The following is a 26,136-nucleotide window of genomic DNA, read 5'->3' on the forward strand; positions in this document are numbered from 1 at the left end:
ACAGGAAACAACCGCATCCAGAAACACACGGTTTGAATGACATCTTGAAAAAGACGCAGGGTCAAACCGTGTTGCTCTTTTAGAAAAGGAAAACCGCTCTTTCAGTGCTGAAGCACTCAGGGAGAGGACCGCGGCTCACGCAGTTCAGATAGTGCAAGCCTGCGTGAGCACTCAGAAATGGAAACGCCCAGCCAACCAACAAAACCAGCTCTTTATCTCCTCTGAAGCGGCCACCCGCTGAAAAGCGCCGTCACACCCGCACTGGAACAGCAATCCTTCTCACGAGACTCGAATAACACTCTTCGTAGACACAGCAATGACGCTGTTCGGCTCCGAAAAAAAAAGGCAATGATCAAGCATTCCACTTCCTTATTTATACCCGCGCTGCGGGGCGGTGCGTGGAATGCGTGGATCGCATGCCAATCTCCATTGGCTCGTTTTTAATACACTCGAAGTAGATTGGTCTCTGAGATCAGATCCCAATTCGTCGGTCAGTTCCGACGTACGTCGAACGTGACCGACTGAAAGGGAAGACACTCTTCTCCACTCCTCAAAAGCATAAAACATTAACCTTTACAAACATTTTCTGCGTCCCAATTCGCCTACTTATACTATGCCCTAAAAGTATGTACTCTTTTTGTGAAGAAAAAGTACATACTTTTGAGTGTGTAGCAAAAGAGTAGACAAGCTTTGGGACATACATTTTGGACATACATTTAAACTTGTCTGTCAATCATCTTGTCACAGTTAAAATACTCCAAATTTAATTTAATTTCCTACCATATTGGAATTTCTCAAAATTAAATGCAGCCAAGAAACAACCAGACAAGTATACACGGTTTGAATGACAGGCTAAATTTTCATATTAGAATAGTTTCAATATACAAAAAGAATCATAAAATCATAGCTTGCAAACGTTGTTCTGCAGTCTTGGAACTTTTATGCAGAGACTCCAACGCTATCTCATGACCGATTTGTACGTATTTTACGAGGTGGCTAATTTGTATGAATTTGTACGATTTGTCTAATCTCCAGTGATGGGTAGATTTAGGGGCAGGGCTAAGGGGTAGGTCATTCGTACAAATTTATACGAATTGGGCAACTCGTAAAATATGTAGAATTTTGCAAAAATTGTACGAATTCATACGAGTGAGGTCGTATAAATTCATATGAATTAGCCACTTCATAAAATACGTACAAATTGCCGTGAGATCGGGTTGGAGACTCTCCTCATATAATGCAAAATGATGCAATTAAAGGTTAATGGCAAGTTAATTTGTAAAAAGTCCCCATTGTTATTACAGATGAAATATAACAGATAACATAAAATAAATATTTTTTATCAGGTTAAGCTGATTAGTAGTCACTCAAATCTTTATCTAAGGCTGCATCCAAAATTGCATACTTCCCTTCTAAATAGTAGGTGACAAACAGAATGTGACAAAAGAAGTGTGCCAGTAGGCAAAAAGGAGGAACTGTAAATGGGGGCTGCTGTGGCTGTCTACAACTCTGCATAGCCTCATGAAACGTGCTGATGACGTGTGAGGTCTGCGTGAGCAGGGTGCCAGGAGGTATGGAAATACATATGTTGACAGGCAGGTAGGAAATCTTCGGTCCGAATGCAATGATTGGGTGAATTTTTTTATTTTTTATATTTAGACCACTTCTATTATTGATGGCTATTATAGGATAACAAAAAGTGTTTATAAAACAAATTGCCTACCCTGCCTCACTGGCCATTGGAAGGTGTGGCAAAAAGTTTTAGGGCCTGTGTACAGAATTTCATTCATGATTGAAGCAGGTGGAGCTACTGTATGAGGTTTTGCAGACAGCACTGGAGTTACGAGGTTTAGTCACAAGCTCTTTTTAGTATTCTATTCAAGCTCTTGTATAACACGAGATGGACAAGATGGCGCGCAAATAGATGCAGCATTCAGTGCTCTCCCTTTCTGTGCTCTGTTTTGTTGTTTGTGTGTATGTTATCTGTTCTATTACAGGTTGCATTGAACAACATTATGCATTCTGCTCTTCACTGAGACCTGGATTCATTCATCTATTCCAGATACAGCTACCGAGCTAGCAGGCCACACAAAACACCGCCATGGCAAGGCAAGGCAAGGCAAGGCAATTTATTTATAAAGCACATTTAAAACAGCTACAGCTGACCAAAGTGCTGTACAATCTATCACTAAGTACAAAGAAGTACAAAAACTTACAAAATAGAATATATTACAATATATAGCAAGCGAACGGCTTTTGAAGCAGGTAAGTTTGTGAGTTTGTAAGTTTGAACATATTCTTTAGTCCTGTTGCACGACTCAAAGTAGTAGCTGGATTCTCCTACTAATATTATATTTCGTTCTGTGTGGTTTTTAGCATTTTTATTACTGCCATAGCAAATTGCAAAATTGCATTTGAATAAGATTTGACTCTGTTATTACCGAGAGAGCTTTGCACTTAAGTTGCCTATATCCAGGCATAAATTGGTATTGATTTAAAGCCATTCACGGCCTATCATCTGCGCATTGAAGTGTAATTATCAGAGCCAGCTGGGTGAACGAAATAGTGTATATATACAGTAGTCAGCTGTCTTGTCATTCGGGCAAGCGAACGGCTTTTGAAGCAGGTCGGCAGGTCGGCTGAGCGCGCATGTAAGTTTGAACATATTCTTTAGTCCTGTTGCACGACTCAAAGTAGTAGCTGGATTCTCCTACTAATATTATATTTCGTTCTGTGTGGTTTTTAGCATTTTTATTACTGCCATAGCAAATTGCAAAATTGCATTTGAATAAGATTTGACTCTGTTATTACCGAGAGAGCTTTGCACTTAAGTTGCCTACATCCAGGCATAAATTGGTATTGATTTAAAGCCATTCACGGCCTATCATCTGCGCGTTGAAGTGTAATTATCAGAGCCAGCTGGGCTCACTCAGCAACGAATAGGTTCTATTCGTCGAGCGTTCCATAGCTGGTGCGGAAGCGTCAGCGGGAGCGTTCAGCCCGCGTTTCAGCCTCCGTGTGTGAAGACCGACGCGGGTAAAGACATCTGTTTTCGACTCTTCCTCTGCGCGACTCCTCCGAGGCAACGACTCCGATAAGGCACCTAGTTATCTCCATTCTTCTCCTTTCATCTTCCTTTCCTCTCTCCAACCATGTGCGTCCACTCCATCCCCGTTATCTTGCAACCACGCCCCACTATTACACGTAGACGTAGACGGCACCGCAATACTGCTAATCTACGTCCTGTTCCCTCCTCCTCTAATGCCCCTCCGTCTCTTTCTTTTTCTGTGGGGTTATGGAATTGTCAGTCAGCTGTCAATAAAGCTGACTTCGTTCCTGCCTTTGCCACTCAATCCGCTCTCAAAATCCTGGCCTTGACTGAGACCTGGATCCGTCCAGAAGACTCAGCAACACCTGCTGCTCTCTCTAATAATTTCTCTTTCTCCCACACCCCTCGCCAGACTGGGAGGGGTGGGGGCACGGGTCTTCTCATTTGTAACAATTGGAAATACTCATCTCACACAGCTCTTTGCAATAACAACACATTTGAATATCATGCTATAACGCTTACAACTCCCACTAAAATACATATTGTAGTCATTTACCGCCCCCCAGGTCCACTGACCACCTTTGTCCATGAACTAGATGTTCTGCTGTCCTCATTTCTAGAGGATGGCTGCCCACTCATACTCGGCGACTTCAACATTCACCTGGACAAATCCTATGCTTCAGATTTCCACACCCTCCTAGCTTCATTCGATCTCAAACGCCTCATCACTTCACATACCCACAAATCTGGTAACCATCTGGACCTCATTTACACACGCAGCTGCTCTACTGACAGCATTTTGGTCAAACCTCTACACATCTCAGATCACTTTTTCATCACATTTAATCTTCAACTTACTACTCACACACCACCAGTTCCTCCACCAGTTACTTTCAGGCGAAATCTGCGCTCACTCTCTCCTTTTCATCTCTCCTCTGCTCTGTCATCCTCCCTTCCCTCATCCACACAATTCTCTTCTATGGACGTTAACACTGCAACTGACACTTTATGCTCCACTTTAACTTCATGTCTAGACAATATCTGCTCCCTTTCTTTTAGGCCAGCACGAGCTACTCCCTCTAACCCTTGGTTATCTGATGTTATTCGTGAACACCGGACGATACTCAGGGCAGCAGAGAGGAAATGGCATAAATCAAATCACCCATCTGATCTAGCTAAGTATCAATCTTTGCTCTCATTCTTCTCAGATGAAGTACATTCAGCTAAATCTTCTTATTTCCAAAACAAAATCAGCAGCACCTCAAACTCACGCACATTATTCAGAACATTCAACTCTCTGCTCTGTCCTCCTCCACCACCTCCCACCACCTCCCTATCTCCAGACGACTTTGCACAATTCTTCAAAAACAAAACTACAACTATCAGCAATCAGTTCTCACCCCCGCGCACTGTCGATTTTAGATCAGCCACTTCCACGACCGAACATACTCTCTCCTCATTTAGAAGTATCTAAACTTCTCCTCTCCAGCCATCCTACCACCTGTCCTCTCGATCCCATTCCCTCACACCTCCTTCAAGCCATCTCTCCTACACTCCTACCAGCACTCACACACATCATCAACACATCGCTCTGCACTGGCACTTTCCCTACCACTTTCAAACAGGCTCGGGTAACTCCACTGCTTAAGAAACCCACTTTAAACGCATCACTCATAGATAACTACAGACCTGTCTCTCTCCTGCCATTCATAGCAAAAACTCTTGAACGAGTTGTTTTCAACCAGGTTTCATCCTTCCTCTCACATAATAATCAGCTGGACACTAACCAATCCGGTTTCAAAAGGGGCCACTCCACAGAGACTGCATTACTGTCGGTCACCGAAGCCCTGCGGATAGCTAAAGCTGAGTCCAAATCATCAGTCCTCGTCCTCCTTGATCTATCTGCTGCCTTTGACACGGTCAATCATCAGATTCTTCTGTCCACCCTCTCATCACTGGGCATCACAGGGACTCCGCTCCATTGGTTTGAATCTTATCTCACAGGTAGGTCCTTCAAGGTTGCCTGGAGAGGAGAGGAATCCCAAGCGCATCAACTGACCACGGGGGTTCCTCAGGGCTCAGTGCTTGGACCTCTCCTTTTCTCCATTTACACTACTTCATTAGGTCCCATCATACAGGCACATGGCTTCTCATATCACTGCTATGCTGATGACACTCAGCTCTACCTTTCATTCCAACCAGACGACCCCACAGTAGCTGCACGAATCTCCAGCTGTCTGGCTGACATCTCTGCATGGATGAGTAAAAATCACCTACAGCTCAACCTGGCAAAGACTGAGTTCCTCATCTTTCCTGCCAGTCCCACTATGCAACATGACTTCACCATCCAGCTAGGTACATCCCTGATCTCCCCTTCAAAATCAGTCAGAAATCTTGGAGTTACATTTGATGACCAGTTGTCCTTCAGAGAACACATTGCTAAGACAGCTCGCTCATGCAGGTTTGCGCTCTACAACATCAGGAAGATCTGACCATTCCTAACAGAACACGCAACACAGCTTCTTGTCCAGGCCCTGGTTATTTCTAGACTTGACTACTGCAATGCGCTTCTGGCTGGACTCCCCTCTTGTGCGATCCAAACACTTCGAATGATCCAGAATGCAGCGGCACGTCTGGTCTTCAATGAGCCCAAAAGGACCCACGTCACACCACTCTTCATCTCTCTGCACTGGCTACCACTCGCTGCTCGCATCAAGTTTAAGGCGCTGACGCTTGCCTACAGATCCACCACGCGCTCAGCTCCTGCATACTTTGACTCGATTCTACAAATCCACACCCCCACCAGAAGCCTTCGTTCAGCTAAGGAGCGAAGGCTTGTGGTACCATCACAGAGAGGCAAAAAATCCCTTTCCAGAACATTTTCATTCAACGTTCCCAGCTGGTGGAACGATCTGCCCACCGCCATCCGAAATGCTGATACGTTGACAACATTCAAAAGTCAACTAAAAACTTATCTCTTCCATGAGCACTTAACCTAAAAAAAAAAAAAATTCTTTCCTTTCCTCTTTCTCCTCCTCTTTCCCTCCCTACTCTAGCCTGTGCTACACTGAGAAATGTACACGGACTAAGTATTTCAGGCACTTGTTGCGCTCACTCGACTCTTCACGCCCATTCGCTTATTGTTCCCCCAAGTTGTAAGTCGCTTTGGATAAAAGCGTCTGCTAAATGCATAAATGTAAACGTAAATGTAAATAACTGAAAAAAAAAAAAATTACATTGATTCAAAAGCAAGTCTTTAGTGCAGATTTAAAACGTTCAACATCGGAGGAAAGCATAATGTGGGCCGGCAGATCATTCCACAGCCGTGGGGCCGCAACAGAAAAAGCACGATCACCTTTTAATTTCAAACGTGACCGCGGCACGGTCAATATCAGCCTGTAAAAAGACCTTAAGGGCCTTTAGAGCCTTAAGAGCATTTCCGGACTAAGAGCAAATCTGTGATATACTGTGGAGCCTGGCCGTTTAATCCCTTATATACATATAATAAAACCTTAAAAATAATACGGTATTCAACCGGCAGCCAGTGAAGTGAAGCTAAAACAGGCGAAATGTGTTCCCTCTTCCGTGTCCCAGTAAGAAGTCTGGCAGCAGCATTTTGTACCAATTGCAGCTGTGATAACGAAGACTTTGCCACACCAAGGTATAATGAGTTACAGTAATCAAGCCTGGAGGAAATAAAAGCATGAATCACTGTCTCCAAATCTTTTGGTGATAAAAACGCTTTCAATTTTGCAGTTGATCTCAGTTGATAAAAGCTACTCTTCACTACTGAATTGATTTGCTTATCGAACTTAAGGTTGTTATCGAAAATCACTCCCAAATTTTTTGCATGACCATGAGAGTTTACAGATAAAGGACCCAAATGGTCATCTATCTGTAAAATAGAATCTAGTGGTCCGAAAACTACAATTTCAGTTTTGGAGTCATTCAATGTTAGAAAATGAGCTGCCAGCCAGCATCTTACCTCAGCAAGACAGTTCAACAGAGCGTGTGTATCAAAGCTATCCTCATGTTTCAAAGGGAAGTACACCTGGGTATCATCTGCGTACAAATGTTAAGGAATGTTATGCTTTCTAAAAATCGAGCCTAAAGGGAGCAAGTACAGTGAAAACAATAGCGGGCCCAAAATAGATCCCTGTGGTACACCACAAGTTAATGGTACTGAAGAGGAGGAAAAGTTTGCAACCTCCACAGAAAATGTTCTATCAGAGAGATAGGATAGGATGGCTGGACCAGGGACTCTGGTAAGTTCAGAGGAGGGGGGGGGGGGGGTTATGTATTTATGTAAACAACAACTGGTGCACTAACACCAAGACTATAAGCAGCCAATGCTCCCAGGACCTGGAGTACATAACTGTTAAATGCAGACCCATACATCTTCCTCGTGAGTTCACTGTTGTCTTGATAACTGCTGTATATATATCACCGGATGCTAATGCTAGCTTGGCTCTTGGACACTTCCATTACATTATTAGCAGTCAGCAGAGTATGTATCCTGAGGCTGTTCACATTGTTGTAGGGGGCTTTAATTATGCAGATTTAAAGGTAGTGCTCCCTAAATCCCATCAGCATATTAAGTGTGCTACTAGAGGAGCAAATCCATTGAACAAAGCCTATTCTAACATCAAGCAGGACTTCAGGGCCTAGCCACTACCACACCTGGGCCAGTCAGGCCATGTCACACATGGCTCTCAATCGAAGGATATACACACCTAAGGAAGAGTGTTCCTACCACATTCAGAACAGTTAAAACATGGCCTGAAGGTGCCTCTCTTCAGCTGCAGGATTGCTTTGAGTCAACAAATTGGGATGTTTTTGAACATCAGGATTTGGAGCAGTACACAACAGCTGTCCTAGCCTATATTTAGGTACTGTATGGATTCTGTTATGTTGGATAAATGCACCCGGGCTTATCCAAACAAGAAGCCTTGGATGACTAAAGAAGTGCAGTGCCTGCACAGGGAGAGGAACGCTGCGGTCAGGGCTAGTGATGGGCAGCTGTATAGTGCTGCCAGAGCCAACCTGAAGTGAGGAATTAAAGTAGCCAAGGCTGCATACAGGAGGAAAATTGAGGACTGCTTCCAGAACAACAACCATAGGTGTGGCAGGGGGTCTAGCACATTATTAACTATAGACCCAGCAATCTCTTGGCTGTTGATGGTGATGCGTCGTGGGCAGGGGAGCTGAACCACTTCTTTGCTCGCTTCAAGGTGGTGTCACCGGAGGAAGCCACACTACATCCACTAGTCCACAGTAGTGCAGGAGCACGAATTTAGGTGCACGCTTAAGGCAGTGAACTAGAGGAAAGCTGTGAGACCCGATGGCATCCCTGGACGTGTGCTGAGGGAATCCGTGGATCAGCTGGCTGGGGTCTTCACTTGTCCAGTCCCTGTCCCAGGCTGCCGTACCACCCTGCCCTAAAGTCTTCTACAACAGTCCCACTTGCGAAGAAGACCATCATCAGCAGCCGTAACGATAACTGTCCTGTAGCACTGACACCTGTTATTATGAAGTGCTTAGAGAGGCTGGTTCGGACTCATATCATCTCAAATCTCCCACCCAGGTTGGACCCATACCAGTTTGCTTACAGAGCCAATACTTCCACAGAGGACCCCATAGGAACAACTGTCCATATTGCTCTGTCCCATCTAGAGCTGCAGGGGAGCTACGCTCATTTGTTATTTGTAAACTTTAGCTCTGCGTTTAACACTATCCTCCCCAAAAGACTAGTGTCCAAACTGGGAATATATCACTCCATCTGCCTTTGTATTAAGGATTTCCTTAGTGATCACTCCCAGAGGGTAGAAGTAGGCTCCCACATTACCTCAGCCCTCAACCTCAGTATTGGCTCTCCTCAGGGCTGTGCTGAGCACCTATTCCAGGGATGGGAAACTTCAGTCCTGGAGGGCCACTGTCCTACAACTAACCCCAATCAAATCCACTGTCCAACCCAAAACAAACCCACCTAAACCAGCTACTCAAGGTCTTCAGAGTAACTAGAAAGCTACAGGCAGGTGAGTTTTTATCAGGGTTGGAGCTAAACTCTGCAGGACAGTGGCCCTCCAGGACCGAAGTTGCCCATCCCTGCTCTATACACATGACTGCATGTCCACTCCAGCAATAGTAAACGAGTCTGCCTACAGGGATGAGGTGGAGCAGCTGTCTGTTTGATGCACAACAATTTGATCTTGAACACCACCAAGACCATGGAGCTGATCATAGACTTTAGATCATTCAGCCTCTGTTCATCAGTGGTGACTGTGTGGAGAGGGTATCAGACTTCCTGTTTCTGGGCATCCATATAGAGGACATTTTGACCTGAAGCGTCAAGACCACTACTATCATAAAGAAGGCACAGAAATGACTGCACTTTTCTGAGAATACTCAGGAAAACTCACACAAAAAAAAACGGTTGGTGTCCTTTTACCACTGTTCAATAGAGAGCATATTGACATACTGCATCTGTGTGTGGTTTTTCAGCTGCACAGATGCGGACTGCACTCCAGAGGGTCATCACCATAGCACAGAAGGTTATAGGTTGTCCCCTCCCCTCTTTGGACTCATCTCATCCAGGTCATTTTCTTTTTGAATTGTTATCTTCAGGCAGACGGTACAGGATACTCAAAACTCAAACGAACAGACAAAAAATAGTTTCTATGCCAAAGCCATATTTGTTTTAAACTGCACTACCCTGGAGGAATTCACCCTCATTGAATTCAGGTGTTCCAATCACTTCCATGGCCTAGGCATGCAGACGCTTCTACAAACATTAGTGAAAGAACGGGTCGCTCTCTCAGGAGCTCAGTGAACTCAAGCGTGGTACCATGATAGGTTGCCACCTGTGCATTAAGTCCATTCGTGAAATTTCCTCACTACTATATTCTACCGTCAACTGTTCGTGGTGTTATAACAAAGTGGAAGCAATTGGGAACAACAGCAACTCAGCCACGAAATTCTCTGTCTGGCAATCCAATGAATGAGTCTGGGTTTGGCGGTTGCCAGGAGAATGGGACTTGCCTGACTGCATTGTGCCAAGTGTAAATTTAGGTGGAGTGGGGATTATGGTGAGGGGTTGTTTTTCAGGGGTTGGGCTTGGCCCCTTCATACCAGTGAAAGGAACACTTAATGCTTCAGCATACCAAGACATTTTGGACAATTTCATGCTCTCAACTTTGTGGGAATAGTTTGGGGATGGCCCCTTCCTGTTCCAACATGAACAGTAGTACTGGTCTTGTGTGGAGGAACGTGACTGGCCTGCACAGAGTCCTGACCTCAACCCGACAGAACACCTTTGGGATGAATTTTGAGCGGAGACTGAGAGTCAGGCCTTCTCGTCCAACATCAGTGCCTGACCTCACAAATGCGCTTCTAAAAGAATGGTCAAAAATTCCCATAAACACACTCCTAAACCTTGTGGAAAGCCTTCCCAGAAGAGTTGAAGCTGTTATAGGTGCAAAGGGTGGGCCAAATCCATATTATTTGGGCGGCAGTGGCTCAGTGGTTCATGTAGGTTGTCTACAAACTGGAAGGTTGGTGGTTCGATCCCCAGTTCCACCTGACTAAGTGCCGAGGTGTCCATGAGCAAGACACCATAACCCCAGCTGCTCCTGAAGAGCTGGATGGCGCCTTGCATGGCTGACATCGCCGTCGGTGAGTGAATGAGTGTATGAATGGGTGAATGTGAGGCAAATGTAAAGCGATTTGGATGGCCGTAGGTCTGTTAAAAGCGCTATATAAATGCAGTCCATTTAACATTTACCATATTAAACCGTAGGGATTAAGAATGAGATTTCATTAGAGTTCATGTGCATGTAAATGCAGGCGTCCCAAAACTTTTGGCAATATAGTGTATGTGTCTGGTTTCACAGACAAAGCTTAAGCTAGTCCCAGACTTTTAAAATGCATGTTTGAGCTGTCTTAAATGAAAACGACATGCACTGATATCTTAAAATATGTCAAGGCAAGGCAAGTTTATTTCTATAGTACATTTCATACAGAGTGGCATTTCAAAGTGCTTTACACAGAAATAGAATAAAAATATTTGTCACATGTCAGAGCCATTGTTTTGTCTCAAGATCCAGGCATGTTTAAAAAAGATACTTAAATGTCATCATTTAACTAAGGCTCAATCCTGGCTTAATCTAAGCCCTGTCTCTGAAGGTGCCATGGTCTTTGACTCGGACTTGAGACCCGACTTGAGAACAACAACACTGATGTGAATTCTAGAAACCCGAATACCCATTATCACGGTCTTCCCCCATCAATTCATCAATGCTTCAATTGTTTGTCCAAGGAACCAATGAGATTAAATGTACAGCAAAAGGAGTTTCTTGGATCTTCTCTCACGTCTCCAATAGAGTTTCAAATGTCTCAAAATGTGATCACAGGGTACAGTAACAGCCAATTTCATTTTGCATCATGCAGAAAATTCTGAGAGGAAGTGGATATTTAAATGAGATGTACCTGAGAACACCATTAGGTGTTTTGAGCCACCGCTGAGCATCAAAAGTTTCCTCCGGGTCTCTCTCACACACATTAACATACACAAAGCCTTTAATTAACAACAGCAGCATAACAGAGAATGCTCTCACACACACACAAACACACACACACAACAATTAATGATGGCAACGGAGGGTAGTGCTTAGTCAACATGAATGTTAATTAAATCTCTAATGACCCCAAACTAACGAGGACTTCACCAACACAATCTCTATTTTATAGTGTAAAAACACACATGATGGGTTCTACCATCTCTTTTGCCTACCTAACTGGGTGTGTATGTATTGAAGATAAATTAACGTAGGTGTAAAGTGCTTCAATTGTGGCAGCTCCGCAGGCAATGTCCTCAGGGACTTTGTAATCTCACTTGGCACCAATAACCCTGTATCTGAGGAAATTTTAGTGTGTGTGAAAGTGGGTGTGTGTAGAAAGGAGTGGCTTTATAGGATGATTAAACAGCCTTGTATTAAATGGCCACACACACACACACACACACACACACACGTGCATGTAGAAAACGCTACATTTTTCTTTGTCAGCTACAGATCATGTTTCACTGCACGCCGCTGACGTGGCCGGTCTCCATTGACACTGATGCTGTTTTTGACTGACCTCTGCAGCCTTTGTTCCATAACTTTTACACCTCGACCTTTTCAAATGCACCAATCGCTTTTACAGCTCTTAAACTCTGACCTCTCACACTTTTTGTAAAGACATGACAATGAGGCACATCTCACTGCAGTTTTCACAATAATAAGCCAGTGTGCACAGCAAAAAGTGACAAGAGGTTACCCGTTAAGCTGAGAACAGAATAGTCTTAATGGTTGCTGCAAAGACTTGCAGAGTGATTTTTCTCAGAATGTCACATTTATATTCAGTGTTGTGTTGTACATTCACTGTATGAAAATAGCGTCTTTTGTGTTCCACAGAAAGAAAGAACAAATCCTTTAATGCTTCACTCCTCTAAGTTCAATGCATCAGGAAACATTGTCTTAAATCGTGTTAAGAGGTCTTTACTGCACTGTAGAGATATGACCCTCACATTTACGAGAAATAATATCTTAAAAATCCTTTTCGCTCTCTAGGGAATTAATTACACAGGTGCAAGGAATGATGGAGCGCTGCTGGACAGAAGTATGGGCGTGATGCTGTCATCTCATTTGCATACAGTTTCCCTAGGCACAATTCATTTTCTCCATAGGGAGATTGATTTTGAACAGTAATTTATAACCCTTTAAAGACAGACCTGCTGTGAGGTCCTAGGTTGCTAATCAATGGTATTTGATTCTGCCCCAGCCGCCAGCATTTTTTTCAGAATATGTTTTTCAATAATCGTGTTTAAACGTGCAGTATGTAATATTGACAGCTAGTGGTTGAAATGGGTACTGCAGTCCGAATTCAAAATATTGGAGAGCGTTGTTTCCCCCTCTTCGTCAGACTCGACGCTCACGCGGGTTGTCAGATTGAGGACATGCATCTGGAGTGAGCGCAAATGACAATGGAAGGCAAGGAGACTTACACACTGTAAGTTGATGAGTTGATTTATCAGGGTTTTAATATGCTCCCGTTCAGAGATTTCACAGGATGATGAGGTTTTTTAGGTTGGGTAGCATCTGCAATCTTTGAACCAGTTTGTTCGTTTGGCTTTCATGGCTACTATACACTGTTTTTTTTTTGTTAAATGGTCAATTGGCAGTAGGCAGAATCACACAGTCCAAAACAGACATTCAGACACGGAAAGCACATTTCAGAATAGAAAAACTGGCTGTAGCATTGCTTTTTTAGACAAACGAGTATGTGAACTTAGCATTTTTCCTAAATATCTGCAAAAATATTAGGCCTATGTCATTTTTATGCTATGTCATTTGTAAAAAAAAGTACATGCAAGCACTGCAAATTTCAAGCTTTCGAAATACTTATATATGTGTGTGTATATATGTGTGTGTGTGTATATATATATATATAAAACACATTATTTCTGTCATCCTTGGACTAGTGTTGCATTATATGATCACTAGTTAGTTCATTAACGTCTTGAAATAACTTAAAGAGCTGTGAGAGAATGAGATGAGAGACAAATGTCAGATCTGTGTCATGTGCGGCAGCGGCAGATCTTAAAGTGACAGCAACCTAATAAACCAGTTTCTGTGATGTCTGTCAACTATAGCTTTAATAAGGATTAATCTACATTTAACTTAACATCTATGCAGTCCAGACTGTTATATATTTCCTACCTGTTAGACAGAAAGGCCACAGGTAAATATCATGGGTTTATGTGAGGATTGTGTTAAGTTCACTTAAATTAGAAGCTATTTTTTTAAAGCCTAATAAATATTGAGATTGATATAGATTTCAATTATACGGTAATGTTGAATGGTCATCATTAATGTCAATTTTGATTCATAGAGACATAAGTATCTGTATTAGTATCAGTGATGCTGGCCTCATAAAAAGATGCCATCACAACAAATATTTTCAATATAAAGTCTAGTTAAAGTTTAGTTGTTTCTAAATTAATTTGAAGAGTACTGTGAAATGATTACAATATAAAAATATTAAAAACTCTGTTTTTAAACGTGATTAATCATTATTAATTACAGAAAAAATGTGTGATTAATTCAATTTTCGATTGACATCACTAATGTATAAATGAAGAGTTCAGATTCAAAAGCCGCTAAATGCCACCTCCGTCAAAAATGAGATAATCAAATTGAACGAATGCTCTCCACACATAGTATACCTTCATCCAATGCTTTCACATCAAATCTGCTAAATCCCCGCGTCAGCCCATTTAGAAAATACGGAGTGTCTATTTACACCAAGTGCAAATAGCGTGCCTCGTTAGCTCCGCCTAACAATGCCTGGTTGGGCCAAACAAGACGCAAAACGTAACATCTTCAACGTCTTCAGTGGCGCAGTCAGCAAAGTGTAAGGGTCAAGAATCTAGTTTTGGACGTGATCGACCCAGGTTCGAATCCGCCTTTTGCCAAGCTCACTTTTCTCCTTTTTCCCATCCCATATCACATCGGAAAGGCATTTACTTTCAATAAAAATGAAGGAAATGTTCTAAAAGTGGAAATAAAGTGCCTAGCTAAATGTTGCATGTAATTACTATTGTAAATAAAGTATATCACTATTTTCACTTAGTATGCTATTTCATTTAGTAAATTGCATCTACAGCTATTTGCACAGTTATTAATTATAATCTATCACTAAGAACATTTTATTTTCACTTAGTGTAAATAGCATCTATCACTATTTGCACTTAGTGTAAATAGCAATTATCACTAAATATTTTCACTGAGTATAAATATAATCTACTTGCTATTTACAATTGGTGCAAATAGCCGCTGCCTTAGAAATACCAGTTCGTTGGCAGACACCGCTAAACACCAGTTCCCTTTGTCAGCAAAATCCTATAAGTCCACAGAAACCAATCAGAAGACGCGATTGAATCATTTGATTTCAAGATGAATGACGGTGTGGTATGAGCTGGTTTTTCGTTTTTATCGTGTTTTGTACATCATTACAGTTTCAATGACAGGATTTCAGCAAGTAAACACAACTGTATTCCTTGTGCTTCTGTAAAACTCTTGACAGAAACGTATGTGGCTGTCACTTGCATCACAGTTCCCCCTACTGTGTGGATCAGTTTCTTCATTGTTACATTTTGAATTCATCATTTGCAATGTTTCTAGTTGCATCTTTAGTGATTTTGCAACTGTTTACTATGTCTTGTTGTCCAAAGAGGTTTTTGCAAAAAAAAAGCACACAAGGACTTTTAGACTGTTAAATTTGTTAAAAATCAAAATCAAAAAGTGACATTTTTGAAAATATGGCATTTCAATAACTGACTAATAACCTTTTCATTGCCATTAAAGTGAAATTACTGAACCTAGGAGCCTCATAAAAAAAATGCTAATTTAAGAGAAAACATGCCAGACAGACTTTTTTGTCAGGTTTTTGCATCTGAACTCTCTCTCTCTCTCTCTCTCTCTCTCTCTATATATATATATATATATATATATATATATATATATATATATTAGTGCTGTCAAACGATTAAAATATTTAATCGCGATTAATCGCATTAATGTCATAGTTAACTCACAATTAATCGCACATTTTTATTTATTCTAAATGTCCCTTGATTTCTTTTTATCCCATTATTTTTTCTTATTGAAAAAATAATGGCTGCTCTTATCAACATAGAAAAGTGGATCGGCTTGCTTTGTGCAAATGTTTGTTTTATTGAAAACAACATTGGCATACTGTAGTGTTCGATTTCACACCAACATTCTCACTTGCAGCAGTCATTCACACTTGGAGCAAATAATCGCTCACACAATGTAACACTGTCCATCAATAAAAGGGTGAAAAAAATACTTTGTCGCACAAACAGCCCCTTCAACAGCCCTTTCTAAGGGATCAAAACAGGGCGATACAAAATAAAATTACAAAGTGCACATGCAAGGTAAACTAGGACTCAGCCTATAGTGCAGTTAAACCATGGCTTAATACGTTTCTCAAGTTTGCTTTGAACATAGCAGTCAGTCCCAGCCTCTTATTTCAGAAAGAATGAACAGTAACCGTTACCGATAAAAGGTAAGCATACTACTACTTTGCTTTGAGCCAGTTACTCAAACAGACAAGTAATGGTGGCTCTCGAAGGCAATTCGTAGGTCCCGTCGTTGGCTGCGATGCGAATAATATTAGCTAGACCCTCGTCCTCCACAACATTAACAGGCCTACATGCAGTAGCCACCCATTTAGCTATGGCTGCAGTAAGTTTATTCTTAGTTGTGGTATCCATGTGTTTCTGTCTGAAGTCATCCATTGTTGCCTGGCTTTGACGAGGGGGCGGAGAATTCGAATCAGCTGAGTTTTTGGCCATTAAGTGGTATTTCAGACTGCTCGTGCTGCGATGATAGCTCAGTTCACAACGACAAAACACACAGACCACTTTGGTCTCATCAATGGAACCATTTGGCAACTTTTTAAAAGAAAACTTTCCATTCAGAATACTATTGGCGTCTCACGCTTGCCATCCACATCTACTCTTTTAATGGCCCAAACAAGTGTGGGCAGCCGCAGCGTGCCTGATGTTTTGTTTCCGGTCTAGCTACATCCGGAGTGGTGTTGTAGTTTTTCTAACGTTACTAGTTGTTGCAACAGCATGTGAAAAAACTACAAAGTTTGTTAGACCAAAAAGAACGTTAATCTCGCAATAAAAAAATTGACGCCGTTAAAATAGGTTTGCGTTAACTTCGTTAATAACGCATTTAACTGACAGCACTAATATATATATAAAAATTTATTACTTGCAACTTGCAATAACCTATTTCTCTGTGCATGTGACGGTGATTCATGCATACATGTCAGTCAGCGCAGCATTGCACGTCAGGCTCGTAGAGCTTTATCACAGTCCATTCAAATTCTGATTTTGGCCGCCTCTGAAATGGGTAAAACCATAGATATTACATAAGAAGTTCAAGTAAATACGCAAGAAATGCGCGCTCATTCAAGGATGTGCATTTATTGCATGGACGGAGAACGCACGGATGCCTGCATTTCATCTGACGGTACGCATAAAAGGTTTTTTTAAAGTTAAATAAGCGTAGCCTAACTATTACACACCTTTCGGAGCATCAGTGAGAGCAATGGCACCGCAGAACGAGTAAAGCCTACTCTATCTCTAGACGTTTTAAACGTTTTTAAATCAGAAAACTGCAAAAAGCAACGAAATTGTCAGACATCCATTTAGCGCAAGTTCAAAGAGGAAATACTGAAAAACAGAGCTGGTCCTCTCAATACTGTCTGTTTATTTTACTGAGAAATGGCTTCAGATGATTCAGTGAGAGAGCAGTCCAAACTCATTCAAGTGGATTCAGGCCGTTTTGCAAATGCGTTTGACCCATTCATAATTTAGAACATAATTTTAGCGTCAAAATATGCGCACTGCGCAGTTCAGTTACACAGTGTAACATCTTGAACCTAATGCTGTTAAACTGAATATACGATTTTTTTTCTTAAATATCCACATAAACAACAAATTGTTCATCACTATAGCAACAGGACCCCGTTAATAGGCTATACCCCCGGACCTCGCACATCACGTTCGCACAGGGCCTCGCACCACCCTTGCGACTGGCCTGTATATATATATATATATATATGTGTATATGTCTGCATATTTTGCAATAAACATACATTATGTGGCCCGTGCTGTCGTCGGAATGCACACAGTATAATTTCGAGCTACAGGCAAAACAAGTGAAAAATTTCGATTTTAGTCAATTTTGAGGTTTTCACAAAAATGTGTTCATTAAGCTCTCATCTAGTGATCCCAATGCTCCAAATAACAATCAAACATCTAAAAGTATCATCATTTGAACGTTTTCTGGGAGGAGTACCTTTCATTTGTCCATGAAAATGATCTCGCTCGCACTGACTGACAGGTCAGACGTGTGCGCACAGAGACGCTTCCGATATACATACACAGAATTACAGTATTTCAAAATATCTGTCTTGCCGAGTATTCATGCAAACATTACCTGTTATGTCTTATGTGAACGTTTGGTTAACTGTTGGGGAAAAACATCTGATGTGTATCATTATATTAGATCCTTGCGGTTACTCTTAATATATAGACTGTCTGTCTCTATGTTAATCAAACAATTGTGGCATCATGGGAAACAATTTTTTATATATATTTGTCCTGTAGATATTTGGTTTTGACTTAGTGTGTGTTTTAAGGTATGGTTGCTATGTGATTTTGTTTGGAACATTCAGAAAACTTAAAGGCGGCATGAAATCAAATTTTACAATTCGTATTTTTATATTAATGTTGTAGTGTTTACTATAACTGATTTATCTGTGCACTTCATTATTTTTTTTAAATTAATTTACCCTTATAATCTTTAATCAAATATGTTAACTTTCCCTCCCCCATCGAAACGACCTCTCTTCTCTCCCGGTCATGTGCTATGGGCGAGGGCGGGGTTATCACCCCGTCTCGTTTCTGCACCTCCTCTCAGAAACATGTCACTGATCGTGGTTTGGTGCATTTTTCTCGGTATACACAATACCTTCTTCAAGAAGGACTTGAGGCAAAAAGAGAGAAATATATGAGAAATAAAAGCTTTTTTTTATGTAAAATTTACTCAATATAGTCGGACGAACAGCTTATCGTGATGACTCGCACTGAGAAATGCAGCATGTGAACGCGCTTACGGCGCTCCCCCTTATAAGGGAGAGCTGAGAAAAAAGCTTTACAGAAATAAAGCCATAAAAGGCTTAAAATAAGTAAAATCTGTAGCATAAACCAGCGAAAAGTGAGGAAATATGCTCAGTAACATTATGTAGAAAAGATTTAGAGAGAAAATACATTTATTTAAGAAATAGATCGAGTTTTTCTCCACAACTGAGTGCAAACTTCAAATCTGCCTCCATTTTGTTAGCAACGCCCAACGCCCAACTTCCAACGATCCAATCAATTCCCGAAGGACGAAATCAAGCCTCGCCCTACATTTTTTCTAATTTCAGAAGCCGTTTCACTCGGATATACGTCACAATAAGGAGAAAAAGACGATCTCAACTTCCGTTTCATGCCGACTTTAAACTCGATTTTTCTCAAAATGGACTTTGCTGACTCTATCGACTTCAAACAGGTGTAGCTCAGTTACTTTTTGTCCGATTCAAACAAATCATACATCACTTTGAAGGTCTTTTTAATAGAGGGGTGCGAAAATAATAACTCATTTTTGATGATTGCGACTCATTTTGCCAGCACAGGTCACCTCACCATCAAAAACGTTTTGCTTCAAATCATAGTTTGTAGTGTTGTTTTGATTCACCTCGTAGCTGATTGGCTTGGTTCATGGCCTTAACCAAGAGTTAAATGGGAAAAATGAATGGGAAAAAATACTACCGGAACAAGGGCACTAATGCACTCTATAGGATTTCATTCTGACCAGCACGGCACAGACAAAAGGAACCTTTAGGAAAACTAAACGCATCTGATGTATTAATCAATACTACCTGCTCCAGCGGTTCACCCGGACACAGCACAACGTCGGGCATGTAAAATAAAAAAATGCAATCATGCCATCATTTGAGCACTCCAATACTTGTGCTACCCTAATGCAAATGAATCATCACAGGTCAAAGTGAAGGATGCAGTCAAGGATGACAGACACACACAACATTTATCGCATGTCCTTTGAGTATCTATATAGAGCACCAGCAAACTCATCACTCTATGCTAATGAGACACTGAATGTCACCTTGTGGTTCTCACAAACACACCCTACCAAACACAAGCAAAAGCCCAGAACATGAGGTCAAAGACCAAATCTAATGAAAGGACTGGACTGAAAGCATTATAGAGATGAAGAAAGGGAGTGTTTAGGGGGGGGAATGACGGGAACATTTCTGTCATTTCGGTCTCTCTTCATCCCTTTGTAGACAACAAGGTGTTATTTGAGAGCTGGAGTGCAGGGATGTGCTGGTAAATCGGCACATTGCTGTGTTTACCGAGACTTTGTTAAGACAGTGATGGGATGATGCCACCTGCACATTTCAAGATAAGAAAGTATCAAAAATCTCCAAAGACACAATGACATGCATAGCAAAGCTCTCTCTCTCTCTCTCTTCCCATGCGTCTGTTCTCACTCTCACACACTCCATATTACTGACGACTATTACAGAACTCATCCGACGTATCAAACTCTGACCTAATAACACAGCGCTGTCGAATGTTTTGACAGGCTGCCTGTTTGGAGATATTGCGGTTCACATCTGTGTTTACCTACTCTCGCTTTCTCTCTCTCTTTTTCTGTTCCCATTGACAGTTTTTCACGTGCTCTAGAGATCAATGAAAAGCTGAAATCTAAAAAAAAATGATGCATTTTAAAACCCACCCTTCAGAAATCACTGAAGACAAGAACTCTGAGGTCAGATAATGCAAATTATAAAGAGAACAACATATAATACTTCAAAACAATTTGACAATTCTCTGACAATTTCATTGTCCTTTGCTGATCCCTCCACTGACCCCTTTTTTAAATTCTAGATTTTCTTTTGGAGAATGAACATGCTTTCTAAAGTTTAGTTTGACTGTTTTGTCTCTAACATTTCACCATATAAAGACATAAGCTGCGTCCGAAATCGAATACTTCTCTACTATATAGTGTGCGAAAAACAGTACGCCAACAGAGCAGTATGCCTGAATTCATAGTATTCGAGAAACAGTAGGCGAAAAGTACCCGGTTGACCTACTACTTCTGGCGAGATTTTGAAGTGCGCATACGATGGACACTTTACTATCCCATGAGGCCACGGCAGACGATTTATGAATGGAGGTGATGGGACGCAACTGACGCTGGTAGGTCACATGATCATGACAACATGGCGGATATAGTACATCCGGATTACATTCATTCTACATTCATTCATACTATATAGAACATACTTTTTTAACGATCGCGAAGTTCGTTCAAATTCAAATGTAGTACATACTCACATAGTACGCATTTCGGACGCAGTCATAGACTTGATCGGCATTACTGGGAACACCCACAAAACGTCATATCCGCTTATGCCGTGGGGGAAAACAAGCCATTAGAATGAATGCACGTAGACCTTGTTAGACGCTTTATCTTTACTCTTTGTAATGATTACGATTCATTTTTGCTTGGTGCAGTCCCGAAAAGTTGCCATGTGGCGTTCTGCACCTCTAGTAAGTTAAAAAACCCTGATCTGAAGTTTTATACTGCAGATGGAGCCGTTCGTCATTTCCGAAAGCTTGGGCAATACGTCCATTACAATTAAACATTTGCACTACATAGCTAATGACATCAACTGGACATTTCGTGACTTTTGTTTCCTAGTATGTGATTAGTTGAAGCCTTTTCTGACGCTTCAAGTGTTAAAAAATAAACATAGTTTTTTCGCCACAGCACATTCTCGTTCGGTGTGGAAGCTCTCATTACACAAACAGCTGATCAAAAAATAAAACCATTGCGCAAATTATTCATGCGTCATATTCGCGTCCAGTGTGAAAGGACCTTAATGCGTGAAATTATTAATGTGCAAAACATTCAAAAGTCTTCTTTATTTCATGATGGGAAGGGCTGGGCTCATTGTGCGCCAAGCTGTTGGTCACATTATATGTACGGCACTTGTACATTTTCTCGTCAAAATGCTGCTCCCACAAATATTACACAACATAATAGCTCAGCTACTTCATAAATCACCCGGTGTTTTGATGAAGACGGATGCTATAAAAACTGAAAAAAAAAAAATTCACTATTGTCGGTAATTCTAATAATATTGTGACACTGACATGTCAATTTCATAGCACAAGACACATTTTATGCTCATTTTAAAACGTTAAATATATGTAATACATACTTTTAATCCATTAAATTCAGGAACACTGAATTAACGTCTTCATGGAAAGACTGGGTGAGTCATGAAGTTGGCATGTCATACCTATATGGGGGTCGGCGGAGCAGCATGAATTTTGATGAGAAAATGACACTCTGGCCATTGATTCGGTTGGGTCGTTTATAGAGGTCGACCGATTCATCGGTTTTGCCAATTAATCGGCACCGATAGCTGATTGGTGGAACAATCGGTTATCGGCAAAAATCCACACCGATGGTTTTTCCGTGTTGCGTCCGTTGCTGGAGCAGCTGAGACGGGTGCGCTGTCATCACACAGTACAGGAGCTCTGAGAAGGGTCAGCTGGTATTATAGCACGAGAGCGGCTTCTAGAGGCGAAATAAAAACTCACTGATGCCTTGTGTTTACATTCACACACGCGCGGAGAGAGAGTGCTGACACATCAGATGCGCGTTTAAAACACGACAGCGAAAAGGTACGAATACAGATCACTACATTACTTGTTTCCAAATCATTATAAAGTAATTAATTTGTTGTCTAGATGCTGCATTAACAGGTAAATAACAGCAGTGTGTATGTTTGTCAACGAGGCTAAGAGGACGCTAACATTAGCAGTACCTAAAGCAGGTAAAACAATGTGATAAAAAAACACGCAAGTCAGACCTAAATGTTGCATATCTAAAATTAGTGATGTGAGAACACAAACTGTATCGTCATGACGCCGACAGAAACATAAACAAAGCAGAAACGTGATCGTTTTTTATTAGATAATCTCTTTCTAAAAAAGCAGACTGTTTAGATTTATATGAAATGGTAACACTACAATAAGATTTAATTTGTAACATTGACTAAGGTTAATAAATGCTGTGAGAGTATTGTTCATTGTCAGTATGTTCATTTCAACATTAAATTGAGTTTGAATTTTTGTTTTTATCTGTTAACCTTGGTTAATGCACTATGAACTAACATGAATGATCAAGGTACAATTGTATTGTTCATATTAAATGCTGTAAAAATGTATGCATAATGCTTATAGTTCATGTAAGCTAATGCATCCTATTTGCATAGGGACTTGTACGTGCATGAAATGTACATGCATGTTTCTAGGTTATAGGGAAAGAAACAAATTTGACCTGTAATATTTTATGTTTAAATTATGTTCTGAAGAATTTGTTCTGTTAGAACTTCTCATTTTAATATTCATATACGTTTTTAATTTAGCACATTTTCATGGATCAGTACTGTTTTATTTTATTTCTTGTTATAAAGTTCAACACTGTTTTACTTAGGGTTTTTTTATCCAGTATCCATTGTAAAAACTATCGGCCGATTAATCGGTTATCGGCAAGTGCGGTCCAACCTAGTTATCGGTATCGGTGAAATCCACCATCGGTCGACCTCTAGTCGTTTATCAGTCACAGATACTGTACGGACAATCTGACCCAATATGGCTCAGTTTTTCTAGATATCTTGCTCTGTCGAGCGGCAGAAGTGATTCTACACCGGCTAAACTGGGTTAACCCCATCCATTTACATTGTGGGGAATGGACTGTTTCCCCCCACGCCGACTCCGCCCCCACGCCACGCCCCCAGCTATGACTATTGTGATAATGAAAAAAATGCAAATGACAATCCATAATTTAAAACCATATGGTCCTTCATATTAATGAATGGGGGACTCCAATAAAATGCTTTTTCTGAGTGGAACGAACTGGAATTGCTTTGCATTCTCTCACACTCACTCACAGCAGTAAGCCCATAAGTAAATAGATGTTGACGGTAAATTGAATCTGGGCTATTGCTGTTTCAGACATGCAATTCACACCGGTACTCATTCTCAGATACGTGTGTGTAAATTGTATTTCACACCAAATGCGTTTAGATTTTCTTGATGTCCAAACATGCGTTCATCATCTTCACGAGCATATACACCACCACCTCAAACATCCGTTAAAGTATCACTGTCAGACAGCCTTGAGTGCACAGTGTTATTCTCAGGCTCCGACCGTCTTTGATATCTGTGAGTTATGTAACGTCAAACCTCTCATGTCCATGAAACATATTGTTCTTCTTGACTAAAAATGAATCAGTGGGCAAACAGGAACACAAATGAGCAGGTTATTCCATTCATAGAAATGACATTTTAAACTAAAATATCAAATTGAGTTTGTGTACGTTTGAAAATAATTATCATTTTTAGAAAATATTTTAAATAGACTCAAGTATTTAAATAGCATAGAGTCCGTTTTATAGCTGTATGTATGGTGAAAATCCCCCAAATTCTCCACATTTTTTTTTCTTTTTTTTTGAATGAGACAGTCATTCATGCTCAGGCCGTGTGTGCAGTGCACGTGAATGGTTGGTCTCCCAGTGAATGAAGCACCGGGTATATTCTTGAATTAGTGGCAAGGCAGCTGTTCACAGTATTAATGAGCCTCATTTGAAACTGCAAATGAGTCATGCGAGTATTATCCTAATAACTCCTTGAGCCAGCGAATGATTCTCATCCACTTTTAGGGGCCGTTCACGAAAGACGCGGGTTTTTTTTTTTTTTTTTTTTTACTTTTCTTGCTTTATAGCCTATTTTAACTTTCAAAAATGCGTCCTGTGTTAACATCATCTCATCTTTCAGTTCAATAATGTGGACTAAAACGCGCGCACTCACCCGCGTTTCTCAGTTTTCTATTTCTGAGCACCGAGATGATCACCAGCACGTTACCGAGCACATCCACCACACTCGTGAAGATCAGCACACCGGCCAGCACCATGACGACCCATGCTGGCCGCGCGCCTGCTCCGCTACCCCAAGCGCGACCCTGCCCGACATCCGTCCGGTTCCTGACGAGGGAGACATTCTCGGGCATGTCGAATAAAGTTCCCCCCTCTCGCAAAAAAAAAAAAAAAAAAAACACGCGCTCGGTATCTTTCTCACGAAGCTTCTGTCATCTTCCCCTTCGTCAACAATAGCACATTTCCATATTCTCACCAATCCTTGGGAAGCTCGTGGACGGGGTTTGTTTTCTCATTAATGTGCCACAATTGTCTTGACTGACGAAAACGTTCAACTTCACGGTGCTCGTTCGCCCACCTCGCCGCGCGCCTTTTAAAACTCACTCACGGTGAGAGCGCGGCGGCGCACGAGACGGTCTCCGAGCTTCTCGCTCTGGTCGCGTGCGCTCCGCCGGTATTTCCCATTGATAACGGAAGGATCACGTTGGCGTGGGTTCACTCCTTTCCCACTTCTTCCCGTTCAGCATGTTTACATTGACGCTTGAGCCGAGTTCAACTGAGACGCCTCCAAAAGCTGTCAAACGTGGGACGCGTCAGCTCGCCTTGTATGTCCAGTCAGTCAGACTTTATTTATTTATTAATTCACTCGGTGGCGACGGAATCCGATGCTTGAGATCGGGTGATGGGGTTGAATTCCCGCCTCAGGAGTGTGAAACCTTTAAGTGCAGCATGACTGGTTTGGACACCAGTGCGTGTCGTTAAAAACGGTTATCTTCATCTGAGGTGGTGTTCACGTTTGAGGAGCTAGACTGCCGTTAAACGAATCCAACTTAGAAAATGAGCATTTCTTAACAGTAATTCCGTGTTTCCCCCGCCTCAAAGGGACTCCCCCAGCGACTGGGTGCACGCGAGCAGAGTTCCCGGTCCAGTTCTCGGAGAAGTCTAGTTAAACGGCAGATGGAGAGACGTCGCCTTCGACCCGCTCTGCACGGCCGGTCTCTTTCGGTCTCCTCATTGAGGACCAAAATCCGTGAGCGCGCGCCACCGCTGTTTACAGCTGCCCCGTTCGCATCACGCGCTGGGAGCCTCCGCGTGCGTCTAAACTTGTCCTGAGAGCGCGCAGGTGCACGTGAGGGCGTCCTGTCACAAATAACGGAGTTGAATTAAAAGGCCTCGCAGCGTTTTTCTACCGAGCGATACTTTAAAATCCCCAACGCTTACCAATCACTAATCATTTATTCATTTTTTTTAATATAAAATAAATCAAACTCTATTAAAATTAATAGCAAATATATAAATATAATTCATTTTTTAAGCTATCTTCAATTTAAAAAAAACGTAAAGGGCAGTGAATTCAAGATCTAAAATAAATAAATACAATAAAATCACACCTTATTTATGACAAATTATCACTCATAATTGGTGCT

The 26,136-nt window shown here is 41.4% G+C and overlaps 1 protein-coding gene across 1 annotated transcript in view; it reads right to left on the reverse strand.

The window, feature by feature from the left end:
* Nucleotides 1-24,843, reverse strand: part of mtnr1ba (melatonin receptor type 1Ba) — a gene marked incomplete at both ends in the record, with an annotated part of 39,921 nt that extends 15,078 nt beyond the window's left edge. Inside the window, one exon of the mRNA XM_079823668.1 lies at nt 24,645-24,843. Coding sequence (XP_079679794.1) covers nt 24,645-24,843 — 199 coding nt within the window. The remainder of the gene's footprint in view (nt 1-24,644) is intronic.
* Nucleotides 24,844-26,136: the final 1,293 nt, after the last annotated feature.

This window comes from Gobio gobio (assembly GCF_949357685.1).
Source record: "Gobio gobio genome assembly, chromosome: 8".
NCBI classification, from domain to species: Eukaryota; Metazoa; Chordata; class Actinopteri; order Cypriniformes; family Gobionidae; genus Gobio; species Gobio gobio.